Source organism: Amblyomma mixtum, chromosome 5 (genome assembly GCF_055824585.1).
Source record: "Amblyomma mixtum isolate Tamu chromosome 5, ASM5582458v1, whole genome shotgun sequence".
NCBI classification, from domain to species: domain Eukaryota; kingdom Metazoa; phylum Arthropoda; class Arachnida; order Ixodida; family Ixodidae; genus Amblyomma; species Amblyomma mixtum.
The window spans coordinates 29,413,326-29,441,210 of record NC_143016.1 but is presented as its reverse complement, the minus strand read 5'-3'; the positions used below and the strand labels follow the sequence as shown (position 1 = coordinate 29,441,210).

Below are 27,885 nucleotides of genomic sequence, written 5' to 3'. Positions count from 1 at the left end.
TCGGCCGCCGGCGTTGGTCTCTCCGTCGTCCTGAGGCCTCGGGCTCCCGTCGTCGCGTTGCGAGCGCACGCAGCTGTGGTTCTGCCCGGCTTGCGCAAAGAGAGAAAGGACGCGGTGCTGCGCGCGTGTGTTGAGGGCCTTCCGTCGCGGAAGTCTGCTGGTCGGTGACGCTCGCCCCTCGCCCGCTTATTACGGCGCGTAGAGAAAGGAGGTTGCCAAGGTTGCCGCCGCCGCCGCCTCGCGTACAAAGGAAGGCTGAGGGAGCAAATAACAAGCAAGCTAGGAACAGCAACCTCGGGCCGCAGCAAAAGCCATCCACGAAAAAAAAAGCAAGAAGGATTACGCACCGGCGCCGCGAGTCGCGTGTACGAAAGGGAAAGCCCGTCCCGCTACCGGCGCAGTCCGCCAAGTGTCACGGTGTGCAAGAGGCGCGCGCTGGTGCTGAGAAAGGAATCGAAAGAGTCGCACTTAGACCGCGTGCAACGGGACTGGCGTGGACTGACCACTTGTCTTTCCTGACTTGGCATCACTCTGCTCGTGGACTTCGGCCAAGGAGGCGTTCAGTGCTAGCGACCAGCCATGCCGTACATGCTGGAGAACGACGTTTTCGGTGAGGAGAAGAACTGGGAGCTGGTGACGCCCGAGCAGATCCGCGAGCTTCGTCAACACTTCCTCGACACCTGGAACGAAGAGGATGGTGAGTGATGGACGCGGTCCTGACGTCGAGCGCAGACACGAAGTCGCAGCTATAGGCAGCTTGCTTGGGCAGTCGTCCAACTACAGCGCTACCCTTGTGCAGCGCCCATGTACTGTACAAAAATTTTTCGTACGTTAGGACGCACGGACAGATTCAAATTGGTGCAAGTACTCCCAGTACTCTGCAGTAGGTCATAAACGCAAACGCGCAGATAGAGGATGCACCTTGCAGTCCACATGACGTTTAATTCCGTTCTCAAAATGAAGCTGGCGGAAAAAGTCGCCACTAATTAATGTTGAGAGCTTTACTTTTAGGCCGCGACAGATTATCGTTGTGCCGTTATGAACTGAGCCTCCAAGGTTTCAACATGCAAGGCGGCTGGACTGCAACTCCATTTGCAGATGCATCCGCGTACTTCATGTACCACCTGTAGCAAAAGCTGCGTATGTCGTGGAAACGACTCCATTAATTTGTGCAAACAACTCATGAGTGATTGTAGGATTCCCACTTGGGATATTAAATAGCAAAGCTACAGAGAGTGGCAGCGATCACTGCGTCACCGTACGGGCGTGCGCTCACTACAGTCACGGTCCGCTTGGCCTAGAGACTTTTGCAGCACTTCGTAAACGTTGTACGCGTGTGGCTGCCTCATTCGTTCTCTCCTTGAAGATACACAGTAATGTCGTACAGCGTATGAGTCTGGTTCTCGTTCCTGTCAAACGTCAGGCACTCGTGAAAGCTTCCGCGGGTTTTTGATGCACAGAAAGGCGCCTTTCGACGAACAAGATTTTTTTTTTATTCGGCATAAAAGGTGAGCGTCCGACGATGTCTCACAAAACACGCGCCAATTCTTGTCTTTTCTTTTCCCGCTTAGTCTTGTGAGCTGCCTATCAATTCACTACTCACGCGACATTCTCAGTATGCCTAGAAACTTGTGTGTCTTGGATAGTTTAGTGCTCAGTATATGGTGTCACTTTGCGAGAGGTTGTAAGACATAATTTTGATATTAGTAACATTAAAAATCTTTTATGTAGCGCTCGTGTGTCTGCTGTCCACCTTATGGTCGCGCCTGGTTTTTCGCAAAATTTTTAATATCGTGTGCTTAGAATATATATTAGGAACATTTTCCTTGTAGGGGAAGTTAATAGATTAATTAGTTCACTTTGTCGCAGGATGACAAATTGCGGGGCCGGAAGTTTTCGTTCGGATTACACCTTTGCGTGCTGAGACCACATCTCCAAAATGAGTAAATACCAAGAGTAAAGACGACTGATTTCACAAGTTATTTATTTTTATACCACCTCGGGCAATCAGATTTGACAATATGGCGCTTTTCATATCCGTACCGTATTTTTTAAAGGTAGCATCATATTGTAAAAAATACCCATGGAGGAATTTATATCCCTGTCACATGGGCACTGTCAAAGGCTACTGAGTCCAGAGTCTTCGAGATTCTCAATCTCTGTCGCGAACTCGAAGAAACTCGTACCGCTGCTACTCGGCTAACTCGATCGCCGTCGAGAGATTCCATCATCTGGCACCACGATGCTGTGGCGCCACCGTCACCACCAGTAATTTTCCAAGCATGGTAGCAATCAATCCACAAGTTTGATTGGAATAGGTGAAAAACAAAATGTTCATTCCCTACAGTGGCATTAATCACTCTTGAAAGGAATTTCGCTGTCTTAGACAAGCTGTAGTATACCATTCATGCGCTTTTCAAAAGCAAGCTGGTGTTGGTTGTTTTTGTATCGCTGGCAACATTGGCACTATGCGCGTTGCTGTGTTTTGTCGCCTGGCCTGTCTTTTTTTCTGTAAACTAAGTTGTATATTTTGAAATGCCATACTTTCCAGAGGTAATACTGCTCCGATTTTATTTCCCAGCGCGTTGCCGCAAGCGCTCCGCCTCTTCGGGTGCACGCAGCCGCCGTTTAAGACCTTCGAAATATTGATAGAGTTCCTCGCTGCTCCGTTGACACGATAGACCCATTGACTCGATGGCCATCAGAGGCGCCTGTGTAGCAGCGCTCAATTGACCTCAGAGTCGATACACTATCGATTCGTAGCCTTCGAAATGACGCGTCACAAGGGTGTTACACTCCAAACGTGATCAAAACGTTTATAAAGAAGTTTGCGTAATGATCCGACATTTTTTTTTTAATTTTTGAAAGCATTACAACTCGCTTTTTTCTTCTCTCCATCGGTACTGTTGTGCTGCTGTCCTTTTCACCGTCCATTTTATCGTTTCTCATAAGGGGGACGCTCCGAATGGCTGCACCAGTTTTCCTGTTTTCTAAGCCCCTGTGAAAAAAAAAACAAAAAAAAACACGAAAACACGGAGCAACTCTGCAAGAGGCGATCAGCCTGCAGGGATCATCTGAACTGGACTGAATCCTAGCTATGACGATCAGCCTCCGTGGTATATATATGTTTGCTTATTTACCTACACCTCAGAAACACTATTTTGCGGTTTTTCCCGTGGAGGTGAGCAGACACAAAGACAGCAGGAAAGTCGTTCAATAGAGGCTTCAAAGTACTCGAGAGCAGAGTGAAGAATGATGGTTGCGGAAAAAAATTTTTTACGGTAGATTTCTGCCTGTACAGAAGAAAAAAAATTAGGCTCGCTATCGCTGGCACATACGACGCACACATGACCATGTGGCAGATGCGGCTGGAGGATGGCAAGACCTTACGAAGCTTAAAAAACGTGCAAAGTATGGGTATCTTCCGCAACACTTTCCAGCTGGGTAGATTGGCTTTAATTTTGAATTTGTAAGACTTGTGTTGCTCGAGTAAAAACATAAACAAGGCTGCGTAGCCTCGCACATGATTCAGTTGTGGCAATCAGGGTATAACGATGCAGGTACCATTCTTGACTGCCATACTCTAGCACAATAGACCGTACAAGTTTTATATGTGCGGATAAAATTTTCCACAAGGAGGATGAAGAGTAGCATTGCGTTCGTTGAAGGAAGCCTGAGATCTGGTTTGTGCGATTGGTGACGCTTGACATACGAAACAACGGCTTAATATACGCTCTTAACAACCACTTATACGCGAAGCCTTCACAACTAGCTAATATACTTCCTTGTTCGCGCTCGTACTCTGACTAGTAGGGCAGGATACCGTCGTAGTTGGACTACTGCAGTTGAACGCTAGTCGTCTCACCGCTCACTCACAGACGGGAAATTTGTATTAAAGTGGCACCCAATCTTCAACTTTTTTTTTGTTGCCACGTTATGTATGTTGACAACGCTTAACGCGGCCCCGAGTGCAGCTATCTTCGTTCGTTTTTTCTACAGCGACTACAAGTCGTATAGAACGCGTTCTCCGTGAAGATTCTCGTTTATCCCGAAAAAAGGAATCGCTCAATTACTAGGCGATCACTGATTCCGTGTTGGTAGTTCACGTGGGTCATAACTCAAATGTGAACTTAGTTGTAGCCCACAATTTCCGACAGCTCCTTTCTACTTGTGCTCCAACCTTTTAACGCATTCAATTAATAGGAAACGCAAAGCCAACTAAAGTAGCTTGGAAAATATTTGTGGTTTTTGCCAAGCAATCATGTTTTAAGTAAGAGAATGAGTATGCTGATTTTAATATAATTTCATAGTTATGACACAAGTGCTATTGAATGCATCAAAAGATGAATTAATCATTGAGATGAGATTACAATATGAAGTATTAACGCTTGCTCGCACGCCCGTCTGACATTCTGGTATAATCAGTTAACACTGCACCGTGCAATCCCATGAATCTGAACGTGATTGGCAATTAATATTCGTTGTACTTCTGCAAAAGGTCCTGCACCTCCTGCATCCTCTGCACCTTGGTGCAGAGGATGCAGGATATAAAACAAAAAGAGGATATAAAAAAAAAGTTGAAAAGCCTCGGTCGCAATCCCAATTTCTTGCAACTATAAATAGCTCCTATTTTTCGTACACTCCATCCTGAGACAATAGAGCCTCGTCATGGAAGCAGCTCGAACAGGTCACTCTAATTAAAAGAGATATCAACTCAGTCCCCTTAGTCATAATGTCCAACACTGAAGCGAATTTAATTATAGGGCCATTCTATTTTCTGGCTATGCTTTGCAACATCACCTATGTGGCTCTTAGCACCTCTGAACGCATGCTCTTTTTAAAATGAGCAGTGCTTTAAGAACTGACTCCGTACCATTTTTTTCTTCGCATTTTCTTTTCATTACTGTCTTTTCAGTTTCCTTCGATTTCCATTGTCTAAGCTCAAATTCCTGAACGCTAGTCCAATGTTCAGGTTAACCCCCCAAGGAATCGCCCAATCCCCCATGTTAGTGTCAATCCCCCATTTTAGAAGATCGGATACGATCGTAAAATCTTTTGCGTTGGGATTCCGGATTTCCGAAAGCTTCGTGTACATACGTTCACTTAGGAACTACCAAGTGACATCAAATTATTCAAGAATACCGCAGAGAAAATGTGCTTAATACGCGCTCGCAGGCTAGTCGTTTTAACATACCCGGAAAGAGCAGCGTACGTACATACGCACACGCTGACGAGGTGAAAGAGGGGCCCATACAACCACATTCGCTGTGGTTGCGTCCCCCTCTTTCTGTACTGTGTGTGTGCGCAAGCGCGGGACTCTCTCGAAGTAAGAAAATATGAAATGACTGCAAGTTAAGCATGATGAGTGCGTCACTCAGAGAGCGATTATGGCGCGGAAATTGTCGTACTGAAAAATAACGTGTGCCGCAGGTCGTAACGAGATATTCAAGAGATGAAAAAGCCACCATTTATAATGCAGTCCTTGTGGGCGGGGATGACATGTCTATTCAAAATGAAATTGCCGCGGTAAGGAAGCCTACCTGTCATAAAACGATGTAGACATGGACAGCGCTTGTACCGTCGTCGGTACCACCGTCCATGTGGTGTTACGATCTTTCTAATCTCGAAGAAAAAGAAACTAACTAGCCCAGACCGTGACCCTAAAAATATCAGAGCGTAACGTTAATTGCGCTGTGTTACTGATACGCGCTTACATCTGCGATTTGCTTAGTTAGGATGCGAACAGTAACTTAATTCCGTGGCCCTTAAAAGCTTTAATTTTCTCTTTGGGAGAAAAGATAAATTAACATCATCTTACATAAACTCCAATGTCCACACCTTGCGGCATCAGATAGCATGTGGCACCCTCACAGTGCGAAATCCTTTTCGCCGACTGCGACTTTCGCGCATCTGAGAAAAAATAAAAGGAACAAAATGCGCTCCTTTCGTATGGAATTTGCTAAGAGCAAATCGGGTGCGACAGTTAAGTTGGGTTGTCATTGGCCTGCCCGTCGGATTAGATTAATATACATACAGAGAGAGGTTAGCAATACCAGATAAACGCAACAATTTTTTTGACACAGTACGTGGCTCAAGTTTGGAAGCCATGCCAACAATCAGTACATTCTAAGTTAGTCATTCCAATCTAGATATGAGGTATAAGACGTTTAAAACAGTTCACACTAAAAGTTCACAACGTTGTTCGTACTTACATCACCACAGAAAATTTCAATATTTTGCAGCGGAGTGTTACGTACATAACGGACTTAAAATAAGGTATCAAGTTATTCACAGCACAACTTTCCTATGTTGCCTTGTCCTAAAACAAAAACTGAGGCTTTATTCCGCAAAATCGCGCGGAACGAGGAAATGAGGGGATAACGCGTCTTTTTTATTGTTTTGCTAACACACAGAAATGACGTTACGTTGCACTGACCGCTTTTGTGGACTCGCAAAGCACCAGCGCCATGAAGACTACCGAAAACACCATGTGAAAGTGCGCTCGGTCATATGGCTCGTATAATGACCACGGTCTGTGTGTCGTTCCATATGCTTTCAGGAAACGTGACCTCTTGATGATTATGGGCTTCTCGTGGTACGCGACAACAGGAAGCACGTGTATTACGTCTTCTAGGGAGCGAAGTCAAGTCCTACAAGCATGCAGTGCCGACTAGTTTAATAATTCCGCCTTTTGCCGCACAAGAAAGCGGTCTTTTGCGCTCATGGCCATGCAAACCGGCTGTATAACGCACTGGAAAGGTGTACAGACTAGACGCGCGTGCAGCGAGAGCCGAGGCCGGTGAAAGAGCCCTTTAGAGAGCTTTCCTCGCTCAAGACTCGCGCATTAAATGTGACATTAAAGACAAGTGCACGTTGTTTGATGCGCAGATGACTATCCGGCTCTTTGTTGCAGTCCGCCGAGCATTATTGTCTCCGGCGTACGCGAGGGTGAGCGCAGAGACGTTTCGGGTCAGGGAGAGCCCAGCGACAGCCGCCCATCTGCGCCGTTCTAGAATAGGGACAAGGTTGAGGAAACGTCGTCTCGACTCATTCGTCTCGCCGCTACCCCAAGCGTCAGTCGGACGCACAAGAAGGCGCGCAGGCAAACGTGAAAGAACATTCTGCGTCACTAATACTGTGCAGCGTTACCCGAACCTGCGTTTGGCGCCAGCCAGCGAGGCGCCGTGGGCGCAAGAAGAAATTCAGCAATTCGCATGTAAGAACACTTCATGATTGGCTGGCCTCCAATGGCAAGAACCATGATATAAACACAAGAGGTCAATTAGAATCATAATCTTTCTATCACAACAGGCCTCTCCGTAATTCTGCATGGTTTTCGGTGACAAACACTTCGATTGGTCGGCAGCCGCAAGCTGATTGGCATTCTGAGGAACCAACTTACCATCTCAACAGGTCAATCACAATCAGTTTTAAGCCTGTTGCAAGATGCTAGCGTCTCTCAAGCGCTAGCCTGTCAGTAATGCTGCACGGCTTTAGTATGGGACAATGTGTGCCTACTTATTAGGCCTAGAGCCTGACAGCCACTTGGTCCATGGCTGCGCTGGAAGAGCTCAAGCGGCACGCTCTCGAGATGGTGATTCATTCGGCTTCGCTTAAGTGGAGACCTTGTCCGAAGGCTGGGAGCTGGAGCGAAAAATGTTACTGGCGCCTTCCGAGAGCACACAGCGCTCGCAGGTGTGCGAGGCATTTCTCTAACGTGACCCACAAACTGCGAGCTTGGAAAAAAAATAAGTTGCATTCTCACAGCGCGCTCCAGTCTTCTTTGCGAAATGACCTTAAGTTAAATTGGGTTGAATGTACGATGAAAGTGCTCCAAGGCCCATCGCTGCTTTATTAGAGGCCTTTATTAGCGGATATCTTGCGTGAAGGTCTCTTTCAAACTTCACAAACATCAGGGAGCTACTAAAAAAATGAGCTGATAATTACTCTGTTATCACCCGCTCCGCTTTATGGTCAGTCGCCAGATTACCTCAGCGTACCTGTCTGAAAAAGTGGTGCCCTTCCTAACAGCACCGAGCAGGCAAGTTACACTTGGCTTAGCACGCGGTGACCTGTTTCTCGGGAAGCCGAAAGCTTTGCATACGGTTCTGGTTCAAACACAAAGGCGGAATGGAAACCTTCAGCTGCCACTGTGTTAGGCGCCTTCGTGGGTCGCACATAAATTGCTAAAATCAAGTGATCGAATCATGCACCTAACGGCCACCTTATTGCCGATAATTGCCAGCATACTATACATAAAGCGAGCGAGAAAGCAGTTAGCTTCTAGGGATGTAGGTTACTCGCAGAACAAATTGTTGCCAAGACAGGTGCAGAATTATTATATTAACGAGGCAGTTTGCTTCATCCCGATGCAGCTAGTGACCTTCTTTTTTCGTGTTCCGTCCCTAGCGCTAAATATGGGGCATCACTTAAGACACGGCGTTTAACGATCAATTCTTTCTTTTCTTCCAGCTGCTCTGAGCTGCTGTGTTGATGGTTATTATTTGCATGGAGGTTTTCTAGAGAGGACAGAGGGGTATTCGTTGATTTCTGTTGAAGTCCACTACGCACTAAAACCGAAATAGGTCCGTTAAATAGGGCGACTTCGCCGACTTTACATGTTGTCAGGTCGAGTGTCAGAAAACGCTTTACAGGCTTTGAAACGCCCATGTGTAGCGTTCCTGGCGATATATTACAAAGGCATTCTTACGATGTCGTAGACCGACAATGTTTCGTATCATTTTTGCTAGTACAGCGTTTTTAAAACGTCACTGATGGTCAAACTGATAGATAAAGTAGATACCGTTGTTCCGACAAGCATGCAAGGTGTGAACTTGCGCTTACATTCACACGTGGCGGAGGAGCAGCCAGTAAAGAGCAGTGGCGATACAATGTGCGCTAGCGAGCGACTGGCTTATGCCGGCCTCCCCTGAGCTGCACTAATGGGAACGGCCCGGCAATCTTGTCTCCGGTTCGATCGCGAGGCAGGAGCGGCTCTTGTCGCCCTGTTTGCGTAGCGCGTGGAGCCTGGCTTGTGACACTTGCTTTTCGTGCGCACCGTAGATGTCTAGCCGACTAACAAAGCTCAGTCTTTTATTGCGCTTCTAGACGACTGAGGGCTGTTCTCTGGCTTATTAGCCCCTGCTATAGCTCCGGCAATAGTGAAACACGTGTCCCTAGTAAGGATCTGTAGGATTTTATCAACACGATCGAGCTGTTCTCTTATTCCTACGTCACCCAGGTTTTGGCATGCGCCCAGGGTCGTCTAGCAAAATTCCGGCCGCTGCGCTCGACACGGAAGCGCTATCGAGTCCCGCTGGAAAGGTGCACGTGCCATCTCTCAAACCTCCCTCGACGGTGTTACCGCACAACCCTTTCCAGCAGTGCACCTTGCCTCTTGGATGCTGGCCGATCGCGTGGCTTGCGACCTCGCATAGGAGGAAAACAAAATGCAACCCACGAACAAGGACAACGCTCAAGTGGGGAACATTCGGCTTCCTTTCGCGCGTTTAAAGTGACTATCTGATGCTACCGGCGATGGTGTTGCGTCATACTAAAGTGCTAGTTAACACAGACTTCCAGGAACGCTTCCTTCTAACGCAGAAAACTTGCCATCCGTCTTTTGGGCCAGCAATCAGCGCGAGCGCACAGCGCGAGCGTGTGACCGTGTATTCGACTCGCATGCAGTGGAACAGCTTAGGGACCCTAATGAGGGACTCCAGTACTCTCCACGTGGTAAGGGCATAGTGACCGACGTTGGGGGGTGCGCATTTTGTCATAAATCCACGAAGAAAAAAATCGCAGCACATGCCTGTAGGAAGAACCGCCGTTCTACGTTCAGATCATGTATGCCATGGGATCTACCATTGAAATGATACAGAGCTTGCATTTCCACGTAACTCGGATAGCGAGCAAAATGCTAGTGCATTGCGAAGCCATTCTCCTCACAAGTTTCGTAACACAACTTCGTTTGCAACTGACGTTCGATTTTTTTTTTTTAAACAGAACCCTGATATGCGGGCCTGCAGTCTGTTTGCGGGTACCGTAAATGGCGGTGTTCATAAATTTTAGTTGCGTCTAAATTTGTCCGAAGCCCCCCCCCCCCCCCCCCCCCTCCCCTACAGCGTGGATAAAAGCCCAGTGTCGTCTCCAAACGTAAACATCGATAATTCTAATTAAGGGAAAGCTCCCTGCAACCACTGTTCTTAGGCGTTGCAGGCATTTCCTGACATGGTGTGATATAAAAGCCGGTCTGAATGTGCATTTGTGCAATGCGGCAGTTTTGCGTGTCAAATTCCACGTCATGCTTTTTGAGAAGATAAAATGTGTCTTTAGCTCCCAAATTCTTTTCCCCACACATAGTAGCATGCCAGCGATTTTTAAACGCCGGCTAAATTCATTGCTTTTTCACTAAAGGGTCTCTCTCTTTCTCTCATGCTCCTTGCGCAGATCTGTATTACGACGAAGACGTGAAGAAGATCCGAGAAAGCGATGACTTCTGCCGCAAGATCATCGCCCACGTGCGGCTCGACATGGAACTGGCTCACAAGGTCGCCGCGTACCATCTCCGTTGGAGGCGGTACGTCAAGATCCAAGGTACGCACTGTCAAACACAGCGAGAAGGGCCAAAGGAGGGGGCCGGACAAAGCTGGGGACTCATTCATGCTAGTTCTTCCGCTGGCCTAATTATCTGAACGCTGCGCTTCATATATTACACGCAAATCCCACGGTACCATGAAATCTAAGTCACTCGATGCGCCTGTCTAATAATTTCTTTGTGCACGCTGCAGCAGGATGCAGGATGCGGATTAGGCCAACATAATACGACAGGAGCTCGGATGATTCCTTTGGAAAGGCGTCGGCCTTGTGGCTGCACGATTTCTTTTATCCCTCGTCTTTCCAGCACGTGTCGAAAGATTATGCGCAATGAGGAATGACCCTGAAGGAAAAAAAAAAATTCGAAACCTATGCCGTTAAACACGAACTAACCGAACGACCGTTTTTCCTCGATCCATTCTACGCTGGGAGTGATTTTTCTTCCCTTTTTCGTCTGGGAGCTACAGAAACCTCTGAAGGTTGTCTTTAGCACTTATCTTTTTTTTTTTTTTCCGTAAGTGTTCGCCCGCATTGTTATCGATCTCCTGCGCCGAGAGAGAGCGTGTGCCAGTTCTCAAGGCTGTGTTCGCAGGTGAGTTCACTGTGCTCAGCCAAGATCACTCAAGGACAGCATTTTGGGCTCGAGTCTAATCGGTGAGATCAGCTCTGCCGCGCTGCGCGATGGTTGGTGAGCGAGATTTCGTAGTGCGATATGCCGCTATACGCGGTGGTACCTGACTAGGACTCCAAATGATGAAGTCCAGGAGCGCCACGTGAGGGGAGACTTGAATGAGCTGTTTCTATTTCGGATTGCTCTACTGCTCTGCTTGACAATATTTATGACCCGGGGCTTGTTGTCAAAAGCGCTGCGAAAAGTTCTACAACGAGCTTGTCCAGGAAGATGCGAATAAAGTTTTGACGCTTCACCTATGCTGAACGTATACACGTGATGGGCTTTAGTAAGCGCTCCATTTTATGCCAGTCGCGATTTCTGCGCTGTTTTGAGAAATGAGGGCTGCGTAGGAGGTGGCCGGCGAATATCGGTAGAAGCGCGCATGGCAGATCGAAAGGAGTTCGCATGCTGTGATACACCCTTGTTACAACTTGCTGCGCCTGCAGCTTGCATTAAGACCTACGCACAAAGGAATAGTGGCCTGAGATGTGCGTAAGCGCGCATATCCCGCACAGATATGTACGTACGAATGCCGCTACTCACACTTGCACGAATCTATTTGCACATAATAGATCTCAGCAGAAACACGAGACGCAATTATTATTTAAAACTGGCAATAATGCAGGAAGAACATCTCAAGGTTACATGCAGTGGAACTGCACAGAGTGATTAACAACTGATTATTTTGCAGATATCAAGGAAGAGACCATACCAAAGGAGTATTTTGAGCAAAACGCAATCTATCCCTACGGAAAGGACAAGCTGGGATGCCATGTCTGTAAGTATAAACATAAACAGTTGCAACTATCTCGCTTTTCAGCTTATTACACAAACAGATTGTAATGCCTGCTTGACAGTGAACATAATATACTATGGCGCAAAGAGCTGCACAGTTGTTTATATACTGTGACATCCGAATTGTTCGATTATCTAGGCCTAGCAGTTAAGTTAGCTGAACCTTTTCTATCGCCCTTAGCTTCAGTATAGTGTTGTTTTTTTATGTCGTAATAACAAATGATAACAAGCACTAAACGTATGTGGCCTGAGAGCTTTGTTTTCGCTCTGTTACCTTCGCTATTCAATGACAAACACTTCATGACACGTGCTTGTACCACCAACGTTTACTCGTATTAGAAAAAGACTGTTTGTTCTGTGGTGTTTCAAAACCAGCGAACTGCGCTTGCTTGAACTGATCAAACGCACGACACGCATACGACAGGAATTTGATCCGTGTCGACAGAATAAAAGAAGAATAACAAAAACGATATATTCAGTACGATGTGTAGAGCCACTTAGCGCAGCATGAGCACCACTAAGACCTCAATGCATACCTTGCGTTTCGCCTTGGCTCGTCCTGTCAGTGGTGCTCCGGTGCAAGAACTACACTAAGGGACAGGCCGAAGCAGTCGAGGTGAAGAGGGTGTTCCTCTTCTTCCTGGAGAAGCTCTACAACGAGTACGGCGCCAAGAAGGTCACCATGGTGTTCGACTGCAGCGGTGCCGGGATAAGCAACATGGTACGCGCACTTTCATTACGCCGTGAATGAGTCACGGGGACTTCTGATAAAGGAACACGTGACTGCGGGCGTCGGCAAATGCTTAGGCACTACCTAGAAAAAAGAACACGCTTTCTTGAACGCCAAGGAGTAGAGAAGACATGCTGATAGGCGGGCACTTATCACTGCCATTAGCATTGCTTAGGGAAAGACGAAGGGCCTCCGTGTTCGGATTGAGAGAGGGAGAAGAGAGGAAAGGCGGAAGGTTGTCCAGGCGTATATATGCTCGAGTGGCTGCTGTATAATTGAGAAAAGGGAAGCGAAAGAATAAAGGAAAGGAAAATTGAGCTAATCGTGCGAATGGAACATGGCTATGGCTTTGTGCGATCAATAAAAACAAAGAACGAGAGAGAGAGCAAAAGCAAGAAGGTTAAGCAGAAGAAGGTTGCGGATGGCAAACTTTCCTGTCGGTATGTCGGTGCGAATACGAGGTATACTCGTTCCGGAAACGCTGTATACTGTTGTTTCAGAATGGTATCTCGGATACATGTAGCTTAAAGAAAAGTAGTTCTCTTTTTTTTTTAGCTCAGTGACTCAAGTAGCTATAGTTTTCTCCTTCCAGGTGAACGAAGTGCTTAAAATCTTAAGAGTACATCGGATCTTCCGTCCCGCGCTCGGTGTAGGTATTCAGTGAAAGCGAAACCCTGAAACTCCCGCGTTCTAAGGTTAAGCGCACCGTCAGACATTTTATACGGAACAATATATGGCGGCGTTTGGGCGCCAATCGCACATATAAGCTTTTTCATAACTCTTTTTGTTTTCTTTTCCCTTATTTTGCTCTCACGTGTTACATGAAGGCCTTAATTCCACGCGCCAGTGAGTGTGAATCATTAGCGGTGTTGCGATCAGCCATGGAATTCGCCAGCTTTGGCGCAGCCCACCGTGGAAATGTCAGGCTGTCGGGAACCGCGATCGCACCGATGACAATACATGCCTATGCGCCGAAAGCCCGAAGAGAATCCGAAGGATCGTTAGCTTGGCGAGGCATTTGCACTCGGTGCGTTTGGAAACCTAGGATGCGGCGATCAATCGGGCCTCGAGTTGGGGCAGCAGTGCGACCCGGAAAAACGGCCCGCGCGAAATTCCTCGTTCAGCCGTAAAACTACTGCTGGTCCTCGTACTACCTCCCACTCAACCACTCAATTTCCTGCCTGCTCTTCCCTCCACCTCTGGGGAAAGCTGGGCTTCTCCACCTGCTGTACTCCCCCCCCCCCCCCCCCCCCCCTCTCCTCCCTGCTTCAAGTGGTCCACTTCTCCCACGTATTGGGTAACGACTGTGCCGCGCCGAACCTCATTTAAAACCCACCCACTTAAAACAGCGACCCGGGCCTGGAACGCATATATAAATACTTCCTCTCTCTTTCTCTCTCAATTGTTGTGTGTGACCCTAACTGCTGTCAGCTAAGTCCACCCAGGTTGGTGCCCAATTGTTTATCTCTGGGCTTGCTTTAGTGATCTTTTCAATCGAAAGAATGGCAAGAAAGATTAGTCATGCTACCTGTATGTAACGTAAAGATGCGCTTTCGCGAATATTATCGGAACATACTGGGTTTCAGGGTTGTGCATACCTTACAGAGTTTTCACAGTTAGCTCGCTTGAGTGCGCTCGTGAAATCGTGCCCCGTCGTTTTTATTTCTTTGATCTAGTCGAGAACTCTTCATAGAGAAAAGACAACCACAGATTGCGAGGCGTTGTCGTTATTGTTATGCGTTGGCAGTCAAACATTACATCCGCTGAATCATATGCATTTTATTGGAACTTCTGCTTCGCTCCATAGCTTGGACGGAAATTTCGTACTTTAACTTACTTTATGATTGTGCTCCTTCAAGGTATAATGTCATGTTTTGTGCGTTAGTTATCTAAACCTTTCTCCAACCTTTGCGAGGGGCAAGGCTACCTGTTTCTCAGGAGAAGAGCTGAGGCCTTCTGCGCAGTTACGCATCACACCTTTCTCACTAACCTGATTCGTTGCATAAGCTTTGCTTAGCTAAAGGGAAAAAAAGTGACCGCTAAAGTTTACCTTGTGAAAAGGGTCTATCTCGCTTTGTTGCCTTGATTTCTGACAGACGACCTCGGGTCAACATAGATCTTGACTGCGGTCCTAAGTGTTGCTGGAAAGGCAATCACGAGCCGGCCCTTGAGTGGATTTCCGATCGACATGATAACATCTTGATGGCCCCTTTGTTCCGGCGCCTATCTACGATCACGACCTTCGCCGACATTGCTATCTCTGATCTTGCGCAAGCTCAGATATTATATGCCACAGACGTGCACAACAAACCTCGGGCTGAACCTGGAAAGCTCAAAGCGGATAAAATTCATTTTTCTTGGGTTTTTGTTTAATCATGGAGGACTTCCTGTGCGTGCCATTAACTCAATATTCTGACCTGCTGGTGCCGTGCGTAGGCCCGCTCTGAGTGAACCGGAGGCAATCCAGGGCCCCGAAACTGCTTTAGCAGATATGAATGGTGCTTTGCGGCTGTATACTCACGGTATATCGCATTCAGGATTGCACCACTCTTCCGTCAGTTCCTGTCTCCAGCGCCACGGCGTTGCCCCTCATAAAAAAGATCTATAGACAGTCTATAGAATTCGTTAAGACTATTGCCTTCCTATAGATATTTCTTTTTGTCTATTCAGTTTATAGATTGTCTATAGACAAAAGTATACTACAAGTGTATGATCATAAATCCGCAGATTGTCTATAGACTATCTGTAGCATTTGTATTACCTATAGACTGTTCTCTAAGATTTGTCTACAGAGAGTCTATAGGCTTTATAGAGAGAAGTCTATGGACAGTCTATAAACTGTCTAAAAAATTTTGTAAAGGAATGGCGCCTATTTTTCAAGCATCGTGGACCGTTTTTAGTTGTGCCTGTCTCCACTGCTCTCAAGGCGATGATGTGGGTGTCGTGAGGTGGCAAGGAGAGCAGGGATGCCTTACTAGCACGCTATGGGGTCTTTGTGACCACAGAAAGAACTTCACCACCTCTCTGGTTTAGGTAACTGCATCTTGAGAAGCCCCTCATTACTGCCGAGCTTTCCCTCAACCCTTGAATAAAGCGAAACAAAATGAAAAGTTCGCGGCTGCAAGCTCTGCAGCGTGCTTGTTAATGGCTTAGAAGGAAACGTAATGTCCAGCAGTAGTCGTTTGAAATGATATGACTCAGTGGTCGCTGGAGCTCTGAGCCTGCCGATGCATAGACTCAAAGAGCACTGCACGCAATCAGCAACGAAACGCTGCCACGCAGCACGCAACTTAGTAGTTTTCGCGAGGAAAGCTTTGGAGACTTTCAAGTGCCGCTTCTAACTGACTGCCGGACATGGACACTGAGCCCTAATCATTGCACATCACAGTAGTGGGCCCATGAACGCTAAGGTAGCCTTAGGACGACCTTAGCGAAGGACAACCATCACCAAGGCTTTGGAAATCTCGCGTGACTCGACATCAATTACTTCGAGTGACAGGTGGAGGCCAAGAGAGCCTAAATACACGTACCGTCCATTTTACGCTTCGGGGCTACTCGAAGCTAGGAAAGAAAACGGTAAACGTGGATCCTGCAACAGAGTGGCGTGGCTCTGGCTGTACTCGTCAACGCACCTACTCAGAAACCTGATTTGACACATTCCATTAAAGGGGAGCTTACTGAAGCCCAAGCCAGAGCTTGGTGCAGGAAATACAGCTAGGACGAGGAGTGACAAAAACTGCGACCGTGTCATACAGCCGTGCCCATTGCGCTCACAAAGAGAAACAAAACGATCGAAATATTTCTGCTGAACATGAAAAGGTGTGCATGGATAAATAGACGGGCACATAGCTTCGTTAGGGACACCTGTTCACTTTATTTCGCTTTATCAATCGCGGACTCTAAATTTATATTATATTATATGGTATTATATTATACGTTTAGACCCCAGTGTTGTTCCTGGGCACATGAAATAATCGTTGATTTATTGATCGATCGATCGATTGATTTGATTAATTGATTAACTAATTAATTAAGTAATCATATTGATGAAAGGGCGCAATCACAGTGAAAACCAAGGATAGCAGTCACTAAACTGCTCTTTAGAGAAAGGGCCGAAGGCGTGAATTTTTTTTATGGGATCGTATTAATTTCTGTATTAGCGCTTATAAAAGCTTCAAGCGGTTTAGAAGAGCACTAGTGCTTTCAAGTTGAATTAAAAAGACTGACAATCCAAAGCCATTTATTTATTCGGCGTGGCGCACATTATCATTAAACGCTAATTATGATAATTAACAGCTTGCGTCTCAATCTCCATGCACGATATCGTCTTATCCACTAGTTAATTTAAACTTTCTTTTTTCTCTGCAGGATATAGACTTCACCAAATTCATCTTCAACGTATTCCTCAAGCGGTATCCGCTTGGCCTTGGTAAGTCATCTGCAGGCCTCTTCTCTAAGCCATGCGGTTGCCGTTAACTGAAAGCTGTGCCTGTTCTTTGCTACCACGTAACCACTGACGTCATGCTGTCTGTGTGCTATCAGAATTCCGTACAATTCCCGGCGGCCATGTGTTTGCTATCGGCGGGCTTCGCACAACAGAAATATTCAGAAACGGGCACATATTGCGACAAAGCTATGTTTTGATAGATAACATAACTAAAATTTTTCACTTTTTTTTGTAATAACGCGCCGAAATGAAAATGTCAGCGGCTGCTAAAGGAAAGTCAATTAATTAAAAGTAAGTCGATTAAATGTTTTCAGAACAGTGTGGTCTTTGACGAGATAATTAACATAACGGAAAAATATGCATTCCTTTTGAAAGCATCGTTAGAGTCCCATACATTCAAACACTCGCCTTTATGGAGTACATTACCTGTGTGTACAGATTTAGCGGACCATTTTTTCTTAATTAAATAATTGCCTACTATTGCGCTCTGTGAGCTCGCATTCAGACATATGCGCAACGCTCTATGGTATTCATTTCATGACTGAGTAAAAAAATACCGGATCTACCGCGGCCGCTGCATGGATGAAAAACTACGGAAATACAGAGCTGATGTTACGGCGATGCAGATGGAGGGCATTTAGGGAGGCATAACCAATCCCCTTGTCGTAGAGTTACCAAGTAAAAATAACACCCCCGTGCACTCTTATGCGTCTCTGCACTAGAGCTGGCCTAATTTGTTTTTGTCGTGTTTATATGCTTGAAAAACGCGCGTTTCGAAAGAATATCCCTGAGTACACCGGGTCAGTAATGCCTTAATTATTTTCCCAAAGCTTCTTTTGTTTGTTTTATTGTTAAGCCCAACATGTACGCTTTCTATTTATTCAAATAAAATTCCATAGTCTGTCGCAACACTCATTTGCTTTCGATCGTACCTGCGCATTTTCTATACATGCCATTTTACGCGTTGCGCTTATACCACGGTACTAAAATCGCCGAACTGGTGATTCTAGTATTCAAACTAATAAAATTATATAAAAGACCACATGGGAAGCCTTTCAAGTCCATTTACGTCCATTCCTTCTCTTTAGGTCACAGATAATGCCGTCTTTGTACTTTTTGAACAGCGGTACATCCTGATAGAATGATTCGTTTTCTCTCTTGGATTCACTCACATTCGCGCCACGCCCTCTCTCTCTCTCTTTATGAACTAAATATACTAAGGGGCATTTATGGGAAAATGACGGCTTCGAAACCACGTGGATGGAGGAAAAAACGTCCCCAGAACATGCGCCTGTGCTTCGTATGACCAGTTGCAGGCTTATTACAAATGCCCCAGAGCGGTCATTATCTTCCGCCTGCTCTTGCGTTCTAGCCGCGCGCGGTTACGGAAAGAAAACCTTCCATCATTCGAGCACGTTTTCTTGTCAAGGTCGAAGGAAAAGCCACGTGCATGCAAGCGTATTCTCAATAAAACATCATTGTAATTTCTTTTTTGTTTTGTTTTTCTTAGGCTACGTGCTCGTCTACGACATGCCCTGGTTGTTCAATGGTGAGTTCTTTTTATACTTTTTTTGTCGATTCTACCGGACATTCTTGAAGTTCTCATTCAGACAAGGTTTTCCGCTAAAGCCTAGTTATGCGTGACGGACCAGGAGAAGGTAAAATGTGGTAGGGATGATAGAAAGGGGTTCGCGTGAAGAAGACTCAGAGAAAGTCCACTAGTTGAAAGAAAGAAATGCTTTCCTTTTAAGTAATTAAATATAGGATGCCACGTAATAGGGTAAATTATGGTAAGAAAGTATCAAATACATAATATTTTGTGTTTAAATAAAAATAGAGGAATTAACGATATAGTAGAAACTTCCTCTTTTATAGTGTTTAAGAGAGATTTAGTTTAAATGTCTTAGAAATTAGTGGTATAAGGGATCCCCCTTTCGTTGCAGATCTATATTTATTGTTCTATTTGATGCACTACGTGCCCTATATTGTGATGTTCTGCTATTAGTTGTATTCTAGTAGCTTTAAAGCATTAAGGAACTGAATCGGTAATACCTACAACGAGAAAAGAAAAGAAAACGTGATAGCGTAAGCGTTGAAGTCGACGTTCTCGAACTAAGCACCAATCACTAGCCTATTCTGGCTTAAAATACGAGCTTCAAACCAAAACCCAGTCACGCTGGCAAAGTTACGAGACAGCCGATGTCCGAGAGAACAGGTGGAGACGACATAAAATTTTGCACCAAAACAGCAGCATGCTGGCACGTACGACAAAATTAGACACCGGCTTCCGTCCCGGCGTATAGCCAAGACACGTGGCAGGACAATAAACCGATGTTTCTGACAATCTATGTCTTCCTCTCCTACGCAGCCGCCTGGAAAATCATCAAGGGCTGGATGATGCCGGAGGCCGCGGCACGAGTAAAAATGGTCGGCAAAGAAGAAATCAAGGAGTACATCGACCCGAAGGAGATGCCAGTCCACATGGGTGGAACGGTGAGTGCTGCCGCAGCCAGCCATGTTATTTCTCCTTGTTCCTATACAGCCACTCTGACAAGCAATACGTGCGGACCGGAGACATCAATATATGTCCTTTTTTCCTTCTCCAGCGTAATATTCCCGACGCTCATAAATACGCCATTTCGTCGCTACGCAAAATAGATACAATGGTATTATTACACGAGGAGTTCGAAAAGTTGTAGCTGTAGCGTTTTCCCGTTAGGAGCAGCCTTCTGGTTTTGTACCTTTCACTGTTTCCTTCTAGAAGTGGCGGTTGCACTGAGGTAAGGAACACGCGGTCTTGATTCGTTCTAGCTCTAGCTTCGCTTGTGAATTCAATGAAAGGGTTGTACTCGCGAAGGAACACTGCTAGCGCTTTGTGGCAACGTGACCGTGACGTGCAAGTGCAAATATTTTAGAAGAAATGGCGAATTTTGGGCGCACTACACACTACAACGTTCGTAGACGGCTGCATTTCGATAGAACGCATTAACTCGGCTGTGTACGCCAAACGCTCCGGGGCACGCTGCCGGCTACAAGATATGAGAGGAGCCGGTGGCGTTCACGTCAGTAGAGCCATCTCTCGGAGGGCACTGAATGCAGACCGGTGCTTTAATTCTCCAGGGGAAAAGCAGGAGAAAAGAGATCCTGGCAACCTGATATGCGTTTTTTACTGCTTTTTTTTGCTTTTTCTGTAATAAATGAATGCGTCTGAACCTCTCGCTCGAGAGCACTTATAACGTATGCGCATATTGTTGTCAGCAAGAAGACTCCAATATATTCCATTCACCGCCCTACTGCCATGGGAATAGCTTTCGCCATTTCGCTTTAAAAAGAACGCGTATTAATACATGGGCTAACGGAAAAGTACGATGGAAATCCTAATATTTGCCATATGAATTGGAAGGAACATACGAAATTCCGAGTCGCGCGAACCCAGAGCGCCCGGACAGTTCGCTTTCGTGTAAACAGACCCTTCTACGCTGTGAGGGGACGAGGTAGGCTGCCTTGGAAGTGCGGCTGAACTTTCTTTTATTCAAACGAAGCAGACCTCGCATAGATATTTTTGGTAATTTGTTTCTCGCTTATGTTGTCGACAGCGAAAAGGTTCGCTTATGCGTATGGAAAGCAACGTTCTCTGTCTCTTCGTGCAGGACACTTATGAGTACAGCTACGTCCCCGGAAAGCCTCTCGGGGAGCGAGTCTCCTGCTGAAACAGGCCCGAGAGTGATTCCCCAGCTCCTTCGGGGAAGCCGCCCACGAGGCAACCCACAGAGGCCCCGCAAAGAGGAAGACGACGGCCGCTGAAAGCTTGCTTTCCTGTCACTTTTCTCGCGGGGTTGGATTTTGAGATTTCTGCGAGGTGGTCGGGTTTGCCTCAATGCATGGCAGTCTTCTGTCTTGTGAAGGAAAAAGATACCAAGTTGATGCGTTCAAGACCGAAGTAACGAAAATCTGCTCTACACAAGAGCTCCACACAACGGGACAGAAAGCTGCAGCGATTCAGTTCTCTAATTCGTCTATAAATTTCCTCCTCTCCAGGAATTATTTCTGTTTGAAGAAAAGTAAAAGGCTTGCAGGCTAAGAAACAAGAATTAAGCCTTTCGGAGACGCTCTGTGTTATTCCCAAGGAGATCTATTGGTGTACTGTACGTGCCTTCTTCCACAACAGGTTATGTTAACTCTTAATGTTCGTACTTAGTGTGAACTGTCTGCAGCGCACCTCAACACTGTGATCAGGGGAGAAGAAAACGACATATATTTCCCCTCGTGCCTTAAAACTTTGTGAACACCTTTCATAAATAGAATCTCATGGGCCCCTGAAAAAAGTATCTGATGTATGGCGCCTACAAAGACCCTTTTATTTACTGGCTTTCTCTTCCGCTTACTCTTCGGGAAAAATCGTGCTATGAAGCGCCAGACGGGCGACTCTCAACGCTGTGATACCGTACATGAACTTCCACTGCATGGAATTTGACAAGCTACTGTCTTCCACGACTGCTGAGTACAGTTCACGTGCTCTGACGGGCTTTCTCGTCGTGAAGAACGTAATACTATTGTTTCTGCGCAAAAGTAGCGAAAAAAGAAAAACAAACGTCTTCGCAGCACCGGCTTAAAAAGGGATAGAGGTGGGTGGAATTTCTTCACGACGACGAGGCACAAGAGTGATTAATGTACTACTGCAAAAACCGACAATCTCACTTTATTACGGTACGTTTCTCCACACATGCATTGGTCGAGAGGACGCAGTTGTGATGTGGCCAGACATTGGAACATTGTTCACATAAACAAACTATTAGTACCGAGGGAAGCGCCATTTCAGTTTGCATACACGGGACTCATTGTGAATTTGTACAAAGTTTTCGTTTATTTGAGAAAAATAAAAATCGTTATAACTTACATCCTCGAGTGCAGTCGTGTAGATTGTGATTTTCTTCGTTATAGTGAATAAAAGACAGCCTTGAAGAATCGGAGAAGCACTCCCTCACCTCTCGTCCTTTCCCGGATGAAGAAGTGATAGTGCTGGCATGTTAATATTTCATTACCTGTTGGCAATGCTATAGAATTAGAGGCTGCTGATATCTTAACATCGCGTTTTGTGTCCCTCGTGCATGCTGGTGTTTGCTGTTGCGGACCCTACTGTCTGCGCAAAAGACATCCTTAAGTCTTCAAGTCATCTAGCGGAGGTTCGAGAAGTGGCGACACGGACGTATGGTTTGTCACCTCCGGTCTGGTGGCGCCACTTCTCTCCAGTCATTAAGCTAAATTTGTGACCGAGGACACAATATTTTGCCGATGAGGCTTTGAATGCTATCATCTTACAAGGACGGGTTGCCACCGTTTCGAAGTGAACGGTCGTGTAGCGTAGCCTCTGGGATCCGTGCAAAAATTCGATGTCGACTGCCGCAGTTTAGTTGCGAAATCTGCCGATGATGGCGACACCTGTATTTCGCTTTGGGAATTTCGAACTTGGAAAAGCTCCGTTTTCGGTGCAAGTGCTGTCTTTGTGATTAGAGTTAACGTAGTAACCTATTAATACGGGCCAACTTCTATTTATCCTCAGTATACTTTTAAACCAATAAATTAAGGTGAAGTGAAAACAAGATCAAGAAATAATGGGCACAAAACACTGCTTAGGCTTTCCAATAGAGCAACTCATGCTTAGTCTCGCTGATTCCACTTGCAGCAAACACAAATATAAAACGCGGGCATATCCTTTGCACGCTAGCGTTAGAACTGTCTCATATATATATATATATATATATATATATATATATATATATATATATATATATATATATATATATATATATAAATATATATATATATATATATAACGTTTCTATCAAAACAAAAAACAAGAAAAAAAGTATTCTTGAGAAATCGATGCTACAAGGCTCGTACATGTGCTGAGTGAGTTTTGTTCATATTTAATTCCATCTTAATCTAATATTAATACAGTTAATGGCATTTTTTAGTGCCGTGCAGCTACATAAAAAGAAGGAATCCTACGAAAGTAGATATTTGAACTCCTGTAATGCTAACGGGAATGCTGAAAACAGCACAAAAGCAGGGACGGTGGATGCAGCAAAATGCACTAGAAGCATCATAGTAAGGCTACAAGGCTAGTTTTTTTTTTCGTAGTCGTCCTAGTTTTTTTTTTTTAAGCAGAATCAGTTATAATTAGAACAACTCGGTCAATTTTCTGATATACTGCTTACGTTGAGTGTGTTTATGGCACATCAAGACGAGTGCACTTGGGCATGATAGTGCCGGCTCCTTCATAGCCTTCCATCTGTGAACTGCGCAGTCCTCTGCGCAGCTCAGCAGGAAATTTCGAACTGAATACAAGGATGGCACCGCCGCGCCCAGGAAGCATCGTTCACACGCCTGGAAAGATGGCAGACGGTATCAAACAGGTTTTAGCCTGACTATAGAGGAGGCGCTGGCCTGACTCTCTCAGTATCTACGCTCATCGGGGCTTGTCAGAACGTTTTAGGTAATGGCGCAAACAGAACGGCACACCACTGGTCAGGCCGACGGTCCACCAGTCTCAAATTTCTCGACCTGCGCGCCACCGACCAGGCCATAGCTGTCCATTTATTTTTTTTTTATGAGAACAAGCTCTTACATATTATTTATTGCGCTTATTGTGTTGTTGGTTTTTGTCTTCGTTTTATCGGAGCTTTAATTTATTTGTGACGTTTTCCCAATGCAATTAGCGAATAGATTGATCTCCCCAATGATGAGATGGCGGCTACTGATTCTGAAAATATCATTGAAAGTCTTATTTATTGGTCTTTTTTTATTATGCTGAATCATTCCTTGAAGCACCTCTATGGCTCTATGCACCGGTCTGTACTTATTTTTATTTTATTAGTATTGTTCGTGTTACTATTCTACTCTTCGTTATTCGTTTCTTTATTGTTGTTTTGAGTGTTCAATCGTTGCCGCATTAACTGATGTATTCCAGCGGTTTACGCTGAACGCTTTACGTTTCTGTGACCCCTGCGTAAATGTATCGCCCCCCAAACCCCAACTAAAATTATGCCTTAATGGTGATGTAGGTATACGTACAAAATGGCTAAAATCAATAAATTATCGGAGCTAATGTTGCCGCTCTAGCGTCCACGGCAACACATTTCTCCTACCACAAAGCAATATTTGTAACCCAGACAAACATAAACGTAATCGTCACACATTAATGCGTAGTGACAGCATTCAAATTAAATGCAACAATTACAAAAGAACAATGCGAACCAGCTAGCGCTGATTATTAGTGCCACCAAGGGTGCAATTGCTGTTCATTCTCTTGTTGTCTGAACTAAGCGTGGACAAACAAGCGCCTGTGCGCTATTCCGCGAAGACGTTAGAAGCCGGTACATGAAAGAACAATGAGCACACATCGCGGCCGTTCATGAGGGAGAGGAGGACGGCAGCTGCAGATTGCAGCGGTAAAAACCATCAAGCGGACTACCGGCTTCTTGCCAAGAGGAGACCGCCAAGGTATGGCCCAATGTTCTTTTCCGAGAAGAGCTCTTCTTTTTCTTTTGTGACGCGACGCCCTCTGGCTATACAAAGATGGAAGTTTGGCCGAAGGCAAATGCAACGCTTTCATTCCGCTACCTTTGTCAGAAATGCCTAGAGTTTCTTTTTTTTTTTTTTTTTTTGTACTGACAGAAATGTAGAAACAGTCTACGTTGGCAAGAATGCCCTGGCGTCTTTTTCTAGTGTGGGATGCTAATGTTGTATAAGTATGAGTACAAGCGCAGACGAAACACATACCTGCAATGTAACTCTCCTTAGGCATTGCCATGACAAAAAGGATGTGTGGTGTGAAAATGCGCGACAGTGTATTCGGTGCGATCGTGCATGAATTGACCTATGGACTGAATTTTTGCTAGTACAGGGATGAATCAAATCAGAGCTGCGCAGCCGACAGCCCGTTCACCGTTGCCCTGCGCGCACATGAAACCAATGCTTGCGTGACACTTGGAAGGTCAGGCAGATGAGTATTGATTCGCATGTGCACATGTGTGTGAGATAGAGAGATTCGCTCCCCTCCCTCCCTCCTTTTTTTTTTTCTTTCCGTGATAAGAACCGCTTGTTGCATCAACAGCGTCGTCGTCATCATCTCCTTCCCTTACAAGTTGGGAGCTCGTATTTGCCTTGCAACAAACGATAGCAGCTGCTTACGTCACTGTTGTCGAGGGGTTTGTATTTCCGCTAAGCCCGGTCTCTAACCCAGCTACACTGTCTGCGGCTTTCGCAGAACGGCAGACAGCAGTAAAAATCTCCAAGGATCCTCTATGGCTTCATGGCGCCCTCCACAATGTCAAAGGGTCGCATGTACAGCCTTCGTCCCTGCTGTATCCTCCGCTGGAAATGTATACTCTGTAAGGTTGTTATAATTTTTCATTTCATTAGAGGTTGATTCCTGGAATACGGTGTGCTGGTTTATGCAATGGATGTCCTAAAGCTGCACTGTAAGCTTTATGATGCAAATCGTAGTAGAGGGAGGTTTATCGATTTCTTTTCAAGGCGCCCCGAAGTCTCAGGAAGTGCACGAAACAAACCTTTGGGAGGATATGGGTTTTAGAAACCCCTTGCGGAGCTTCATTACGGTTGAAATTATAGACTGTGTATGTTTAAGGAATTACTTCCAATTTTCAAAGTATATCGAAAAACTTTTCTTCTTCTTGTGGTGGTTGAATGCAGTGTCTTCTCTTTTTGCAACTACACACTAGTGATAATCGTTAGCCGAGTTTAGTCCACAGTAGTACAAAGACTTTGCCAATGTACTCAGATAGCCCAAAACCTTTTTTTAAAGACCAGGAAAAAATTCTTGCAGGACTCGCAACAGTAGCCCAGAAATAAAATGTGCAACGTTTTTTTCTGTTTTCCTCAACTCGAATTTTCTCCATCGGGCCACGACTTCCGCATCTGTGTGCACCGCTTCGCTTGCCAAGGCTGCAACCGAAGCCGCTGCCCACGCCACCACAGTTCTCACAGCTATCTTGAGAGCGTCGGCGCGAGACGTTAATGCCCTCCCCTCCGCCCCCCCCCCCCCCCCCCCCCCCCCCCCCTCCCACCCCCTTTTCTTAAGTGTCCTTAGAGTCATGCTAGCGCCGTGCGCTGCGGACTAGACCATGTAACTTTTATTTATTTATTACTTACTACTTTGTCCTATGGGACCTTACGGGCATTACAAGGGGCATAAAAAAAGAATCGTTCTTCACGCATGCACAGCTGTGTACAGAATACGGCACACCGTTCGAAGCACAGCACAGAAGGCAAACAAGGCACAATAATGCCACGGAACATGTATGGTAGTACGAAGCATGAGGCCTGACAGGCACGATTTCCCACAATATGGGCTGGTGATATCCACTCAACCCGTTGATTGTTATAACTCTCCAAAATCAAGTAGGTGAGTGTTAATGGGGGAAGGGAGAGAGGGAAGGGTGAGGGAGGGCTTGGAAGCTCTTTTGATGCGTATGTATAGCGTTCATCTTTCGGTAAAACCTCATAAAAATCGCAGCCTAGCTGCGCCAGTGCGAACGCAATGCGGAGAGTTTGCCGAGCGCTCTCTCCAGGCATTATATTCTTAGTGCTCATTTCCAGTTCTCATTTGAACTGCACCGATGTTCCGCGAATGCCCTCTCTTGCAATGGCTTTAGCACTTTACGTGGTCTCACCATGGAAGCTTTGCTGTTAACTGCGCAATTTCAAACTCTAACTCCAACTGCAAACTCAGGCACTTCTTCTGATCGCCATTTGTTCTTGCTCTTCGTCAGTTCTTCAAGGCGAGACCGCTAGGATCCGCTGCAGTTTCGCGTCCAGGCTACTGTGGCATTCGCACAAAAGTGGAAGCCACGCGGCTTTTATTGTAAGAGCCAGTTAACCTTCTCGAACGCCGTCATCCATGGGCTCTATATGGGTGCAGTCCGGCGTTAAACGAGCGCATCCAGGCGTCCACATTAGGTGGAGATCGCCATCGTCGATGGTCATCAGCGCGCCGTCGAAGCGGCTGACAACCAGGAAAGTGAAGCCCCGAATAAACAAGGAGAGGGCACGAAGCGTGGCAGGGAGCGTGACGGGTGCGCGATGCTGCTCAGTTGGCCTGGCTGTGGCACCGTGCTGGGGAAGCGGTGTTTGTTGCGTGTGCGGCGGACGAGCTGTATAATGGCTTCGCGGGCGACGTGCGCAAATGCCACCCAGCAAGGTTTCCGGCCTGCAGGTCGCCCTGTTGCGCAAGCGAGCGGCGAGCGCTGTCGCAAGGAAAGTGTATTGGACGCCCTCGGTGAAAGGCGAAAGAACAACTTCCGTTCGACCCGGCGTCCTGCCGAGTCAATTGGCTGGGACAGAACGAGAGCGGTGTGGAATGTATGGGGTATAAAGGTCCCGACAATGATGATCTGAGCACCTCTTGTGAGCGGTCACAGATCACACCTTGCGCAAAAGGGAGGTCACCTAATCAAGCAGGGCGTTGTTGGTAACGAGATTGGAGTGACAGGTGGATGACCGGGGTTGGATGCTGGGCTTCATCTTTTGCGAAAGCTCATTTTATTCATGCTTGTTAGGGAGGAGAGCCTGTTACTCAAGCGGACATGAAGTGCACTGAACAAGAAGACTTCCTATGCATCG

General features: G+C 46.1%; 1 protein-coding gene across 1 annotated transcript; it reads left to right on the top strand.

Annotated features, from left to right (window-relative positions):
* Positions 1 to 121: 121 nt before the first annotated feature.
* Positions 122 to 22,137, top strand: LOC149341628 (motile sperm domain-containing protein 2-like). The gene is made up of 8 exons (XM_089543749.1): positions 122 to 697; positions 10,450 to 10,596; positions 11,961 to 12,047; positions 12,631 to 12,785; positions 17,163 to 17,223; positions 18,752 to 18,790; positions 19,610 to 19,734; positions 20,892 to 22,137. Exons 1-8 carry the CDS (start codon positions 580 to 582, stop codon positions 20,949 to 20,951), a joined length of 792 nt encoding a protein of 263 aa, XP_089399875.1. The 5' UTR covers positions 122 to 579; the 3' UTR covers positions 20,952 to 22,137.
* Positions 22,138 to 27,885: the final 5,748 nt, after the last annotated feature.